Source organism: Onychostoma macrolepis, chromosome 21 (assembly GCF_012432095.1).
Source record: "Onychostoma macrolepis isolate SWU-2019 chromosome 21, ASM1243209v1, whole genome shotgun sequence".
In the NCBI taxonomy this organism is placed as follows: Eukaryota; Metazoa; Chordata; class Actinopteri; order Cypriniformes; family Cyprinidae; genus Onychostoma; species Onychostoma macrolepis.
The window spans coordinates 10,015,729-10,031,693 of record NC_081175.1 but is presented as its reverse complement, the minus strand read 5'-3'; the positions used below and the strand labels follow the sequence as shown (position 1 = coordinate 10,031,693).

The following is a 15,965-nucleotide window of genomic DNA, read 5'->3' as shown; positions in this document are numbered from 1 at the left end:
AACAGAAGCGGTTTCGTGTTAAGAAACTGTTCTTAGACAAGGAAAAAAGACAGGGATAGCGAGGGGGGAAACTAAATAACCACGATGGCTTGTTTTTCTTATTCTTTCTGCTTTTTCTTCCTTCTACTCCCTTTGCTTATGGATATCTTGCGGGTGGGATGGGAGAAAAAAATGTTTTTTTTTTTGTCAGAAATTATACGACAGAAAGATTTGGGTGTTGTTTTTCTGCAAGAAACTCATAGTAAATAATGAGTAACCTCAAAATAATGAGGTTGATTGGGGATTTTGGTGGAAAGGAGACAATTCTTAGCCATGGGACTAATTTAAGTGCTGGAGTGGCTGTGCTTTTCCCCCCGACTCTTAAAGTTAAAATTTTATCAAAAAAATGAAGAGGTGCCAGGGAGGTTATTGGTTGTAAGGGCTGAAATTAGGAATTTTTCATTTCTGTTTGTGAACATCTATGCCCCTAACAATGGAGCAGACAGAGTACAGTTTTTCACCAAATTAGGAAATATTTTAAAACAACAGCAGGATGGTGATGTTATTGTATTGGGTGGAGATTGGAACTGTACATTAGACTTTACACAAGACCAGAATGGAGAAGAGCCTCATTCACAGTTAGCTTTATGTTTAGGTAATATTATAAATAATCTTAATTTTTCAGATGTATGGAGAGAGCATAATCTTTCAGAGCAGCAGTATACTTGGATGAAAATTAGTAATGGTAAGGCAAGGCAAGGCAAGTTTATTTATATAGCACATTTCATACACAGTGGTAATTCAAAGTGCTTTACATAAAAGGAAGTGAGATAGTCATTAAAAATAATAATAAGAAATAAAAAATAATAATAATCACAACAATAAAAACAAAGTGATTTAAAAATTGATTTTAAAAGATTTTAAAACATTTAAGAATAGAAAGTGATTATACAAAGTGCAGTCAGTTCGGACGTAGCACAGTGCTCATTCAACAAATGCACAGCTAAACAGATGAGTTTTGAGTCTGGATTTAAAAGTGGCTAATGTTTTAGCAAATCTGATCTCTTCTGGAAGCTGGTTCCAACTGCGGGTGGCATAATAGCTAAAAGCAGACTCCCCTTGTTTTGTGTTAACCCTTGGTATTTCTAACTGACTCGATCCTAATGATCTGAGTGGTCTGTTAGGTTTATATTCAGTGAGCATATCTCCAATGTATTTAGGTCCTAGGCCATTTAGAGATTTCTAAACGAGTAAAAGTACTTTAAAATCAATCCTAAATGTAACTGGAAGCCAGTGTAAGGACCTGAGGACTGGTGTAATATGCTCAAATTTTCTGGTTCTAGTCAGAATCCTAGCAGCAGCGTTCTGGATGAGCTGCAGCTGTCTAATGGTATTCTTTGGAAGGCCGGTGAGGAGACCATTACAATAATCCACCCTGCTGGTGATAAAGGCATGAACAAGTTTCTCCAAGTCTTGACTGGAAACAAAACATCTAATTCTTGCAATGTTTTTGAGATGATAGTATGCTGATTTAGTTACTGCTTTGACATGACTACTAAAACTAAGGTCTGTCTCCAGAAACACCCCAAGATTTTTGACTTGGTTTTTAGTTGATTGACCCCAAGAGTCAAGGTATGCATTCACCTTGAGAACTTAGGGTGAATCCCATTTCTCTGTCTTACCCCTTCCCCTACGTCTTACCCCTAGCCCTTGTCCCTCGAAACCGAGTGGTAAGCGCTAGGGGTGAAAACATACCCCTATGAAATGAGACACCACTTGGTTACGGTTACGTCATCATACACCGTCGCTCGCTGGCTGCTACGTCATCAGAGCCGACAAGTGTTGATCACGAACTTTAGATCGTTTTACTAACTTGTTAAAACTGTAGACATGCATGGAGTTCATTCAAGGCTAGTCTGCGGGACTGTTGTGCAAATCAGCAATGTAACGTTAGCGTCGCAAACTAGCGATTTTTTAAAAACGTTTCAATTAAGAACATGGTTGCAAATATATATGTACAGGACTGTCTAGAGCACAAAACAAGACTGTCGTAACTTTTAAATAAATTATTTAAGCCGAAAATACTTGATTGTTGCCGGTTGCGCAGTGTGTTCTGGGTACCCCTCGGTTTCAAGTAAGCTCACGAAAATGCTTGGTTTTTAAGGGGTATCTACCCCTTCCCCTTAGCCCTACCCCTCGATCAAAACGAGAATTGGGATAGCCCTTACTCTCACGTGAACGCGCAAAACTAAGGGGAAGGGGTAAGGGGAAGGGGTAAGACAGAGGAATGGGATTCACCCTTAATCTTTCTTTCCAAATGCATCGACTTCAGTTTTCTCCTTATTTAACTGAAGAAAGTTCTGGGACATCCAACAGTTTATTTCATCAATGCATTGGCAGAGGGAGTCAATGGGGCTGTTGTCATTTGGAGATAAGGCTAGGTAAATCTGCGTATTATCAGCATAGCTATGATAGGCAATTTGGTTCTTTCTCATTATTTGACTTAGTGGGAGCATATACAGGCTAAACAAGAGTGGTACAAGAATTGAGCCTTGTGGGACTCCGCGTGTCATGGACGTCCAATTAGACTTATGCTCTCCTATACTCACATAATAACCTCTCCCTTCTAAGTATGACCTGAACCATTTGAGTACCATCCCAGAAAGCCCGATCCGGTTTTCCAGTCTCTCTAGAAGTATGTTATGATCAACAGTGTCAAACGCAGCACTAAGATCTAGTAGTACCAGAACTGATATTTTGCCTGAATCAGAACTGAAGCGAATATCATTTATTATCTTAATGAGTGCTGTCTCTGTGCTATGATGTGCTCGGAAACCAGATTGAAAATTGTCCAGGTATCCATTTAAGTTTAAGTAGTGTTTTGCGGTGCTAAATTCCATACACCTTCTACATTATTTTATTTATTCTCAGGTTAGGTAAAGAAAGTCGAATCTGTCCTATCCTATAAGCATTTAAATTTCATACTCACAAAATAGGTCTCAGAAGACTTCTCCGTGGTCTGTTCTTGCTCAAGTCTATAAATCAGACTCTTCAGGCAGGCAAGCTTCTTAGTTATAATTAAATATAGTTTTATTGTATATAGGTTAAATACATTACAAATAAAATATAAAAACAGAAATAAAAACTAAGGTTTGCAAGCTCGGTTTTCTTGGCATCTCTGGCAAGGCAAGTCTGGCACCGGAGAGCTGTCACGCAGAACCAGCATCTGATTCTCTTCGTCGTACTTCAGTCCTTTATAGACAGCAGGTGGATTCCAATGTCTTGATGTCATGAGGTCTTTGGAATTTCCCTGAATTTCCCTCAGAAGACTCCTATATAAAGTCCTCCATTTTCTCATTTTTCTTCTCCGGGACTTTCTTCTAAGATGTCTCCTTCGCTGCGTCCGCAACACATCAATCAACTGTAACATTCCTTTCCTTAAAGCTCTGGCTAATACATATTTCTTTTTTGACTATCTTCCTATTGATATATGCCACAACACTCTCTCAACAAATGCTTAATACAATACCATGTGTTGTGTCTTTCTTAATAAACTACTTTCAATAAAACAAATACAATAACATGTTGTGGTATCTTTCTTAATAAACCACTTTCAATAAAATGAATACAATAACATGTTTTGTGTATTTCTTAATAAACTACTTTCAATAAAATGATTACAATAACATGTGTGGTGTCTTTCTTAATAAACCACTTTCAATAAAATGAATACAATAACATGTGTGGTGTCTCTCTTAATAAACACACATACAATAACTTGTAGTTACAATTAAAAAGGTATTAAAGAAATAAAAAGGCAAACTTGCAATAGGACAATTGCTCATTTTCCTTAACAGTAGTTGTTCAGCTGATTAAAAACTACCTTTTCAATAATCTTACCTATGAACAGAAGATTTGATATTGGTCTATAGTTGTTCAAAATTGTGTTATCAAGATTTTTTTAGAAGGGGCTTAACAACTGCAGTTTTCAGGGAGTTTGGAACAGTCCCAGAAAGAAGTGAAGCGTTCACCACTTCTAGAGATCTGCTTCTAAACAGTGAAGCACACTTTTGAAAAAAGATGTGGGAAGTGTGTCAAGATAGCAGGTTGACGATTTAAGGTGCTGTACTATTTCTTTCAAAATTTTGCAATCAATTGCTTCAAAAACAGACATAGTCACTTCTTTTTGAAATTGCTGTCGAATCTGTGTGACCTCTGCAAAAGTAGATATGCCAATCTCCTTTCTGATATTATTGATCTTCTCAGAAAAGAAGGAAGCAAACTCATTGCATTTACTGTCGGAGAGCATTTCACTGGGAATCTGACTTGGGGGGGGTTTGTCAGTCTCTCCACAGTAGCAAAAAGAGTGCGAGAGTTGTTTAAGTTACTCTTTATAAGGTTAATGGTAGGGTTTTTGGGGCACATTTGGATAGATTTTATATATCACAAAATAGGATAAATAAGGTTGTTAATACAGCTATTATTCCTACTACCTTTTAATTGTTGATATCAAGAATTCCTTTTTGGATATGTGCATAGTAATGAATTCCTTTTTGGATATGTGCATAATTTAATGACGAGTGCCACCCTTTATAAATGTTTATGGTGGATAGACGACAACGTACAGAGCCAAAAAGAGAACAGCACATTCGATTGCCCTCTCATGAAAATAAAACGTTCTTGTAAGCTAATTTTAATAATTATTTTGTTTTCATTTAGGCAGAGGCTACTCACAATAACGCCATCTACCAACGTGTCATAGGGTTAGAATACTGCAAAAAACTTTCCAAGTGCTATCAGTTTCAATGGTGCAGGTAGTAGAGCGTAAAGCCACAAGTTTTAGACGCGATAAACCCGGGTTCGACCCGGGTTGCCTTCTGCCGACCTCATTCTACTCTCTTTTTTACATCCCGTATCACATCGGAAAGGCATTGATTTTCAATAAAAATTAAGGAAATATTTGAAAACTGGAAAATAACGTGTGGTTATTGGTTATATAGGGTTAGTTGTAGAGGCGGCATCCAGTTAATCATTTTAATACAAATTATCATTTACACTCAATACCTTATTATTGTATACTGTTTTATAATGTAGCCTACTACAATACTGAGGTGCAGATATCGCCCACTATTTGCAATAAGTAGTATAAACAGCATCAAACTACTATTACTGCAAGAAAATATTACAATTATTAAATAGTGTAAATATAATCTATTGCTAAGAAAATATGCTATTTTCACTTACTGTAAATAGAATTCAATGTATTCACTGAATTTAAATAGCCGCTGCCAAAATCAAATTCTAAACTATCAGCCATTTCAACTGGAAGATGAAGGCTGTGATATTAATTTCATCCACTAGAGGATACAGGATAAGGAATCATCCATAATAATAATGCTAATAAGCAATGAACCAGATGGGCAAGATCAGTGGCGCCTGCAGGTGTACGACTGACGTACCATGAGCGCTCAGACTGACCTGAGATTTGCCCCGCAAACATTGCAGCAGTAAATTAGGCCCGTGTGTCCCGTATTTCTGTCAACTGAACCAGCCATGCCATTAATAATGAATGTTTCAGACTTTAGCATGCCAAAGTCAATTTCTGCTTATAAACATTGTCAAATAGAAAGAGAAAACCGTGATACACGCACTTTCATAAGATTGGGTTAGACTACAACAATTTGTAGCCTATTTTACAAATGGGAATACAACGAATTCATGACAATGTTTTACATTCAAGCTACCCGTAAAATTTAAAGTGAAAAGTTATTTAAAATCATCTGGAATGCAATAAAGTCATTTTTAAAGCTGTTTTTAAAGCATTTGCTGCATGGATTAAAAAAATAGGCTAATAAATAATTCACACATCAGACAAAATTGCGTTGCAGAAAATCCTTTAAATTTTAAGGAATTCAGAGCAGAGCAACATAAAAATCAGAAAAAATATATAATCGGGCCTGTTTTAGGCTTTTCCTCCTTTTTATATTTTAGACGGTGATGAAAAATGACTCGCCATCTCCTCATTGGACGTGCCTTTAGACAGAAATGCATCTTTACTGATTACATAATGAAAGAGTTTTTGTTTTTCGAATTGAATTATTTCGTTTTAAAGTAGTAATTTAAAGCTTTCTATAGATATATTTATCATATTTGTGACTCAATTCGTTGAGTTTGGGTTCAGCATTGTGAAGCGCTCCTATTCAAGATGAGACGTCAAGCGCATCCTCAGTTTTCCTATTTATTTTATAAAAGCACAACCTTTTGTTGATATTGTGAATGCACACAAATGAAAGTAGACCCTTTACAGTTCCGAATAATGTTACTCTTACCTTTATGAGCAAAAATTATGGCGTATTTTAAGTTGTTTCCACTATCAATAAAAAATGCAAGTGACCACTCTGGCGCCTCCATGTCCTGCAAAGTGGCTTCAGCTTCCACTCTTCACACAAACGATTAGATATGCACCTAGCGCACATTTATATAGTTCAAGCATTTAAACTAACATTGTGATATGCTTGAACTGTTTATTTCTATAGACTTTATTTTTGGCAAGTCCTGATGATTTGAGAAGGCTAAATTGATCAAACATAGGCTATGATCAGCTCACTGTGCCGCTGGCCGCTTGGTCTTTACTTAAAAAACATTTAACATTTAACACTTACATTTAACTAACAAAAAAAGTGTTCCAAACGTTTTTATGAATTAATTTTATAAAACGACCCCCCCCCCCCCCAATAAAAAAAAATTATGTGCAAGATTACATAATTCTTATTAAATCATTGTCCATTTCCACTCCGAACCCACTACAGTTGTTCATGTCTTAACTTTCAGAAGAGTGTATCAGTGCAGTGTCAAATTTAACGTAACATTGAAATGGCTGAGACAGACATGAGAAAGAGGTTCAATAGACTTTATCATTCATCTTTCCACCGATACTTCAACAGCTGGACAACATGTTATATAAAAAATAATGCAAGTGTTAGGAAATTACAGTGTGTATCACGTTTGATCCCAATTAGTGATGCGCGGATGGTGGTTGTATCCGCGGGTTATCCACGGGTAATCCGCAGGTCGGGTGGAACATGTAATAAAAAAAATACATTCTAATTAATTGCGGGTGGGTCGCGGGTGGATGAGATAAATCATTAGTGAAGCAAATATTCTCTAATATATGAACGTGTTTTAAACTCATTTTTTCATCAGACAAACAGACACGCAGATTTCATTTTTGTGTGTGTTCGCCTGTTCGAGAAGTTGCAGTGACAGATACAGTGGCATAGCAGATAAAGTTTGAATGGAGTAACGTGTGTGTTTATGCTATTAAGAAAGTGTAGACTATAATTTGGCCAAAGAAGAACTTTTGTTTTTTAATTAAATGTTCATTTAAAAGCAGCCTATTATCATTGTATTAGCCTGTTACCATTACCCCTTACGGCTACGACAACGTTTTGTTCTGTCCTTCACACGGTGCCAAATCACACCAGGAGCAAAGCAACTGGATTCGCGAGACCACGAGATTCTGGGATGCTTCTGAAACGTGCCACGGCGTGGCTGGTATAATATATATACATATCTATGGGTATAAACACAAGCATTGACTTGACTAGTGCGACCGTGATCAGCTCCGGTGGCCTAAATACAACAATATTTAAAAAAAAAAAAAAAATTCCAGCAAAACGTTCAAACTTTGTATGACGCAGTATTATGTTTTATTTTTCATTTTGGTTGCATTTTTTATTTGATGTATTAGAAGAAATTGTAATGAAACCAAAAATAAACATTTGAAAAAACGACATTATTTTTTTATGTTATAGCTAAACGAATGCCTTGTTCATTTTTCCTTTAATTATCCGAAGGACTTGGTGGCCAATAAAAAGAAACAGGATAAAATTACTTTTTTAAAAAAAATAAACAATTAACAATAAATAAATAAATCCAGCCATAATTTCATGTTTCATTGACAAAACAAATAAATAAAGGAGCCGTTTCTGCTGGACGTTCTTCCGCCATCTTTGGCCAGTGCTGACGCTAAAAAGAGGATGATGGGAAAACCAGAACTCATTAATATTCATTAATATTCAATAACTCATTACCATAGCAATTCTTACTAGTAAAAATGGCATTTCTAGATATATGTGAATGTATTTTTACTAGTTAAAATGTTATTTAAGATATCAGTAATTCTATTTTCAGAAATCAATTTTGAAATAGGCAATTTCAGATATCAACTGGCTTTGTTGATATCAATAATTATTTTGTTACTAGTAAATGACTATTCTTGATATCAAGAATTTAATTCTTGATATCAACAATTGAATTGTCACTAGTGACAATGTTCATTTTTTATATCTGAAAATGTATTTCTGATAAGAACTAAATTGTTGATATCAAGAACTAAATTCTTGATATCACGAATTAAATTCTTGATATCAAGAATAGACATTTTTATTAGTAAGAATTGTATTTCTGATATGTGAAATTGGAATTTCAACTAGTAAGAAATTAATTCTTGATATCAACAATTGATTTTGAATGGCAGCCTATGGTGACATTTAACTAGTGAAAATACAATTGTTGATATCAAGAATTAAATTGTTGATATCTGTAATTTAATTCTTGATATCAAGAATTAGCATTTTGACTAGTGAAAATTGAATTGTTGATATCAAGAATTAACATTGTTACTAGTGGAAATGCAATTGCTGATATCAAAAATAGCCATTGTTACTAGTGGAAATCTAATTCCTGATATCAAGAATTAACATTTTAACTAGTAAAAACTGAATTGTTGATATCAAGAAGTCATATCCTGAGAATGAATAAAAGTCAAAACGGCTTGCCATAGGAGGGTTGTGTTTTGTGGTATATCAGAAACAGTTTTTCACTTATTTTTTAATTGTGTGAGGTTACAACAGTTATTTTATAAGTTGAAGGAGTGGTGTCAAACACTTGGGGAGGTTTTTACACCTGAATTGTTTATTTATGGACCAAAGTACAGTAGAAGTAGAAGGGAGAATCAAGATGGCTATATGGTTGTCAAGAAAAAGTAAATTGACTGATAGGGGCTCAACTGATGCTATTCTAATTTTAAAGGTATTAATAAAATCTTGCATTAATATAGAGTATAGTTATTACAAGTTGGTAAATAATTTGCAGATGTTCAAACAAAAATGGGGAGTAAACCAGTGTATTTGTGAAGTTGACTCTGATGACTGTTTGATCTTTTACGATTGAAGGGTCAGTTTTGTAGCTTTACGTTTGTATCTGTATGTTTTTTTTTTTTACACACATCTATTTTTATCTCTAGCTGTGGGGTCCTTTTTTTCTCCTTTTTTTACTCATGATGTATCTGTGAATTTAAAAAAACATTTTGTAATAAAAGAGACCTTAAAAGTAAAAGTATCTCTCTCTCTCTCTCTCTCTCTCTCTCAAATATAATATTCTTATACATTGTTTGAAAATAAAATGGTTGCATATCTGTGAATGCATAAAACAAAACAGTTTTTTTAATGTTTTAAAATCTGATCGAAAGGGAATCATATTCACAAGGTAAAGTTAAAATAGAAGAAACATTTTAAAGAAAATTAATCAATTGTCCGATCAATTATTCAGTTTTATTTTTATGTATATATATATATATATATATATAACAAGATAATAATTGCTTATAAAAAGAATGACAACTGTGCTAAATCATTATTTTCAAAATAGCACTCAGCAATATATTTATATTTCCTTTTCAAACATAAGAATAAAAATTTACTTGACATTAACTTTGTTTCTGCAGCAAAGTTTAACAGCCCTTTGTCTTATCTCTTTGGTTTGTACACCATATACTAAAGGATTTAGTCCTGGTGGTACTAAATGAAACATTATACTAGCTAGTTTTCTATTTTCAGAATATTGAGGAGAACGATGGAAAAAAACCATGATGGCACAAGAAACAAACATGATTATATAAACAGCTATGTGTGTGCCACAGGTTTTTATGGCTTTGCTGTTGAATGCTTTGTTTTTGCTTCTTTTGCATACTGCAGCAATCTTTCCATATGTTATGAATACAGACCCAAGTGAGAAGGTAAGTATAATCACAGTAGAAAATATTCCAAAAAAATTATTAATAAAAACACTTCCCTCACAGGACAGTTTAAACAGTGAGGCATTATCACAGAAAGGGTTTTCAATTTTATATCTGCAGCGAGACAGGCGTACAGTGAGTCCTATTAGAATTCCCACTGCAGGTACTGACACCCCCCAGGCTAATGCTGATAGTTTAACCACCATTTTATTGGTCATTATGGCTGTGTACCGCAGTGGATTGCATATAGCCACATATCTGTCAAAGGCCATGATCATTAGCACAGTGTGGCTTACAGTTGCAAATGTGTGAACAAAGTAAGCTTGAACAACACACTCCACATATGTCATATAGCGCTCTGAGGCTTCCATTAAAATGTCCTGTAGTAATCGTGGCATAATTACAGTGGTCCCTAAGATATCATTCAGTGGCAAGTTACAGAACAGAAAATGCATAGGATGATTTAAATTCTTGTCAGTTGAGATCAGTATTATAAGTCCAACGTTACACCCCATTGTAAAAACATAAATCAAGAGAAGCAGGATGAAAACAGGATAGGTGGACTGATGTGTAACTTTCAGTCCCTCCATGAGGAGAATGTCATTTGTGAATGTCAGGTTGTCCATTAGTTGTGCTACACAAAACCTGCAAAAAGAGTAACAAATACACCTGTCACTGTTTCCCCCCATACATAAATCTGTTATTATGATGCATATTCTGTAATTAACAAACATTTGTTTGCAGTCTATTCAGTTTTACACTCTGCACTAGCTGCATGATTTTAAAAGCACACAACCATTCTGAACCGTATTAGCACCACAAGTAACTTATAAATTTAAAAATCCTCAAATCTGTCACTTTAAAGTCACAGTATCCAGGCTAATACCTGTTTTTTTTATATGTCTAACAACATTAGCATCAGTATTTCATACTTGCACCAGAAGTTTTCGGAGACTGAACCAAGATTGAATTATTGCTTAACAGATGTCAAGTTGACTGGTATCGAGTAGTAGTCAACTCTATCATAATTTAGTATCACATATCAACTTGTTCTTTGGAGAAACATTGAACTGCCCTTGCCTTTTAATACTATATTGATGTTGTCATCACCCAAGAGGGAAACAACTATAGTACCTGGTGACATGCTTAACAACCACTGATAACTCTGGTGGTTATCTTTGGTGTACTTACCTGTAGGGGTCATGAGTCTCTTTGTTATGTTTGCCAGTATGGCTCAAGGCAAGGACACTTACTCTGTACTTAATCAATATGTGATTCTGAATGTTTGAAATGGTTTCAATACTCATCTTCCACAGTATCGATTCAACAGTACCAGCAAACAAATTTTTTTGCATGTGCTTTGAGTTTAATGTGCACTTGAGAACACAACATGTGCTAGTTATGCTTTTTCACATTAGCATAATTTCCAATATTTTTGGGGACAGGTAAACATTTCACATTGTGACACAAATCTATAAAAAGAAACATTTGTAAACCTTAACTTAAACTTAAATGTCACTTAAAGGTCTCCCTGCACCAAAATAAAAGCTTGGGGGTTTAAACTCTTGCAAGTGAAGGAATTAAGAAATTAAGTCACACGTATTGTAATTTTGATTATATTTTAGGAAATGTTATTTTTTAGATTGTACTATTGTGCATATTGCAGAAGTAATGCAGCTTATTATTATTATTATTATTATTATTATTATTATTATTATTATTATTATCATGTAATCCCACTTAGAGCTATTAGGCCAGAAGAATCAGACAGAAGAGTTTCAACTGATAAAAAAAAATACTCTAACTATGGTCAAAAGTAAATTAATGTAGATACTGTTCGAATTGTATAATTATATAACTAATTAAACTCAAAGAAAGACTATTACCTTAACATTTGGTTATATAAGGTGCAATGTACTCCATTAAAAAACAAAACAAAAAATGAACTAACTATTTATTCAGTAGATTTTCAAAATGAAAAAGGGTAGAATAAATTATGTAAAATACAATTTAGGCTATGTAAGTAGATATTTTAATGGAAATATAAATATATTGTAACACCTTACCATGTGAAGACACTGATATAGTGCCCCTAAAATAAATAACAAGTTAAGTTACAAAGCAGTTACTAAAGACTTACATTCCTAAAACATTACTTGTATGATTGGATCCAAAGCCAGAGTTTGAAGATTATCACAGCATTGTATGTATTCCTAAAGGGGAGTTACTGGCTCAACACATTTAGTGCTGTTCCCAGTGTATAATAATATAATCATATAATAAATTACGATGCTCCTTTTTCTCTGCACCAAAATTTTACAAACTTCTGTCTTATTTCTTTAGTTTGTAAACCATATACTAAAGGATTTAGTCCTGTTGGTACAATGTGGAACATTATACTTGCTAGTTTTCTGCTCTCAGAGTAGAGAGGGAAACGATGTAGAAAAATAAAAGTGGAGCCAGAAACAAGCATGATTAAATAAACAGCTAAATGAGTGCTGCATGTTTTTATGGCTTTGCTGTTCAGTGCTTTGTTTTTACTAGTTATGCATACAGTAGCAATTTTGCCATATGTTATGAATATAGACAGAATTGAGAAGGAAAATAAAACCACAGTATAAATGATTCCATACACATTATTAACAACAACACCATCCTCACAGGACAGTTTAAACAGTGAGGCATTGTCACAGAAAGGATTTTCAATTTTAGATCTGCAGTGAGACAGTCGCACAGTGAGTCCTATCAGAATTGTCACCATAAGTACCGACAGCCCCCAGGCTGATGCTGACAATTTTACCACCATTTTATTGGTCATTATAGTTGTGTATCGCAGTGGATTGCATATAGCCACATATCTGTCAAAGGCCATGATTATAAGAACATAATGGCATGCTGCTACAAATATATGCACAAAATATGCTTGAACAACACACTCCACATATGTCATATAACGCTCTGACGTTTCTTTTAAAACGTCCTGCAATAAGCGTGGCAAAATGACAGTTGTCCCTAATATATCATTCAGTGGCAAGTTACAGAACAGGAAATGCATAGGATGATGTAGATTCTTCTCTGTTGAGATCAGAATAACAAGTGCAATATTGGAAGCCATTATGAAGACATAAACCAAAAGAAGAAATGTGAAAACAACATAGGTAGACTGAGGTGTAACTTGAAGTCCCTCCACTAGGAGAATACTGTGTCTGAATGTCAGGTTGTCCATTTCCTGCACAAAACCTGCAAACAGTAACAGTCGGACTTATATTCATTTATAACATTTCAGCTTTGACTACTGCATTGTACTTTGAAGAATGAACATGAAAATAACAGTCCACACTATTTGTCATGTGCTAATATAAGCACAATTAATCAGAATTTTAGCAAAACATGGAAACACTGAAGTATTTCATTGTAAACAGAAATATCAAGGAATTTGATATAAACATGTTGTAAAGATAGGAAATATTTGGTAGTTACCTAGTATTAGTTGACTATGTAAAGCAACACATACTTACTGCAGATGGATTCTGTTATTACTAAGGGAGTTGATTTATTGCTTTAAAGATTTGATTCATAAGTTGCCTAATGAAGTCACAGTTAACTCAGTATCCAGTGTTACCTAAATACTAACTTTGCACTTCTCTGAAGAAATGTTTACCTGCCCTCACGTTTTAATATGTGGTTCAAAGGTGTTTCTATGATACTATCACCCCAGAGGGGAAAACTGATTCATGTCGCTTGTTGCCATGATCATAGACACTGATAAAATGATATATGATAATGATATACAGGTGCTGGTCATATAATTAGAATATCATCAAAAAGTTGATTTATTTCACTAATTCCATTCAAAAAGTGAAACTTGTATTGTAGACTGATATATTTCAAATGTTTATTTCTTTTAATTTTGATGATTAGAGCTTACAGATCATGAAAGTCAAAAATCAGTATCTCAAAATATTAGAATATTACTTAAGACCAATACAAAGAAAGGATTTTTAGAAATCTTGGCCAACTGAAAAGTATGAAAATGAAAAGTATGAGCATGTACAGCACTCAATACTTAGTTGGGGCTCCTTTTGCCTGAATTACTGCAGCAATGCGGCGTGGCATGGAGTCAATCAGTCTGTGGCACTGCTCAGGTGTTATGATAGCCCAGGTTGCTCTGATAGTGGCCTTCAGCTCATCTGCATTGTTGGGTCTGGTGACTCTCATCTTCCTCTTGACAATACCCCATAGATTCTCTATGGGGTTCAGGTCAGGCGAGTTTGCTGGCCAATCAAGCACAGTAACACTACGGTCATTGAACCAGCTTTTGGTACCTTTGGCAGTGTGGGCAGGTGCCAAGTCCTGCTGGAAAATGAAATCAGCATCTCCATAAAGGTTGTCAACAGAAGGAAGCATGAAGTGCTCTAAAATTTCCTGGTAGATGGCTGCGTTGACTGTGGACCTCAGAAAACACAGTGGACCAACACCAGCAGATGACATGGCTGCCCAAATCATCACTGACTGTGGAAACTTCACACTGGACTTCAAGCAACATGGATTCTGTGCCTCTCCACTCTTCCTTCAGACTCTGGGACCTTGATTTCCAAATTAAATGTAAAATTTACTTTCATCTGAAAAGAGGACTTTGGACCACTGAGCAACAGTCCAGTTCTTTTTCTCCACAGCCCAGTTAAGATGCTTCTGACGTTGTCTCTGGTTCAGAAGTGGCTTGGTAGCCCTTTTCCTGAAGACGTCTGAGCGTGGTGACTCTTGATGCACTGACTCCAGCTTCAGTTCTATCCTTGTCAAGCTCTCCCAAGTGTTTGAATCGGCTTTGCTTGACTGTATTCTCAAGCTTGCGGTCATCCCTGTTGCTTGTGCACCTTTTCCTACCCAAATTCTTCCTTCCAGTCAACTTTGCATTTAATATGCTTTGATACAGCACTCTGTAAACAGCCACACCATTCAGTAATGACCTTCTGTGACTTACCCTCTTTGTGGAGGGTGTCAATGTTCGTCTTCTGGATCATTGCCAAGTCAGCAGTCTTCCCCATTATTGTGGTTTCAAAGAACAAGAGATACCCAGAATTTATACTGTAGGGATGGTCATTTATTCAAACTCAAATGTAAATGTTCTAATATTTTGAGATACTGATTTTTGACTTTCATGAGCTGTAAGCTCTAATCATCAAAATTAAAAGAAATAAACATTTGAAATATATCAGTCTGTGTGTAATGAATGAATATAATTTACAAGTTTCACTTTTTGAATGGAATTAGTGAAATAAATCAACTTTTTGATGATATTCTAATTATATGACCAGCACCTGTATGTATATGTATGTATGTATGTATGTGTGTGTGTGTGTGTGTGTGTATATATATATATATATATATATATATGTCTACAATTACTAATATATCAGTAACTGGACAAGAAAGAAATAACATATATCAACATATTTTCTATGCTAAGTACCATAACATGACTTAAACATATAAATGATTAATAAAGGGAAGGCTGTATTTAATTTTTTTTGTCTTATTTTTATTTATTTATTTTATTTTTTGTATTAAAAATACATAAATTTATTGATTTATTATTCAGAGAATGGTTTTATATAGTATTATAATCTGCATTCAGTTTTAGGTGTTTTAGATTACAGAGTAATCTAGATTGGTACAGTACACTACAGGTTTGGTTCTACGGATTTCAGTTGTTACAATTGCATTAAGTGAGTTACACATTTCTAAAATATTTTATTTATACAAAATGTATTTAATTATATGATACAATAGGTGCATATTTTGCTTGTTTTCTGACAATCGAAGTCTTGTACGTTGAAGGAGTGGATGCCCAGCTGCCAGATCCTTCATATTGATATTAATTATATTATTACATTATTTCTTGTTTGAC

General features: G+C 34.7%; 2 protein-coding genes across 2 annotated transcripts; both read right to left on the bottom strand.

Annotated features, from left to right (window-relative positions):
• Positions 1 to 9,738: 9,738 nt before the first annotated feature.
• Positions 9,739 to 10,683, bottom strand: LOC131528964 (putative olfactory receptor 5AK3). Its single transcript, XM_058758446.1, has one exon. The coding sequence runs from the start codon at positions 10,681 to 10,683 to the stop codon at positions 9,739 to 9,741; it is 945 nt and encodes a 314-aa protein (XP_058614429.1).
• Positions 10,684 to 12,341: 1,658 nt separating this feature from the next.
• LOC131528975 (olfactory receptor 52N5-like) lies at positions 12,342 to 13,286 on the bottom strand. Its single transcript, XM_058758453.1, has one exon. It carries the CDS (start codon positions 13,281 to 13,283, stop codon positions 12,342 to 12,344), a length of 942 nt encoding a protein of 313 aa, XP_058614436.1. The 5' UTR covers positions 13,284 to 13,286.
• Between the last annotated feature and the right edge of the window lie 2,679 nt (positions 13,287 to 15,965).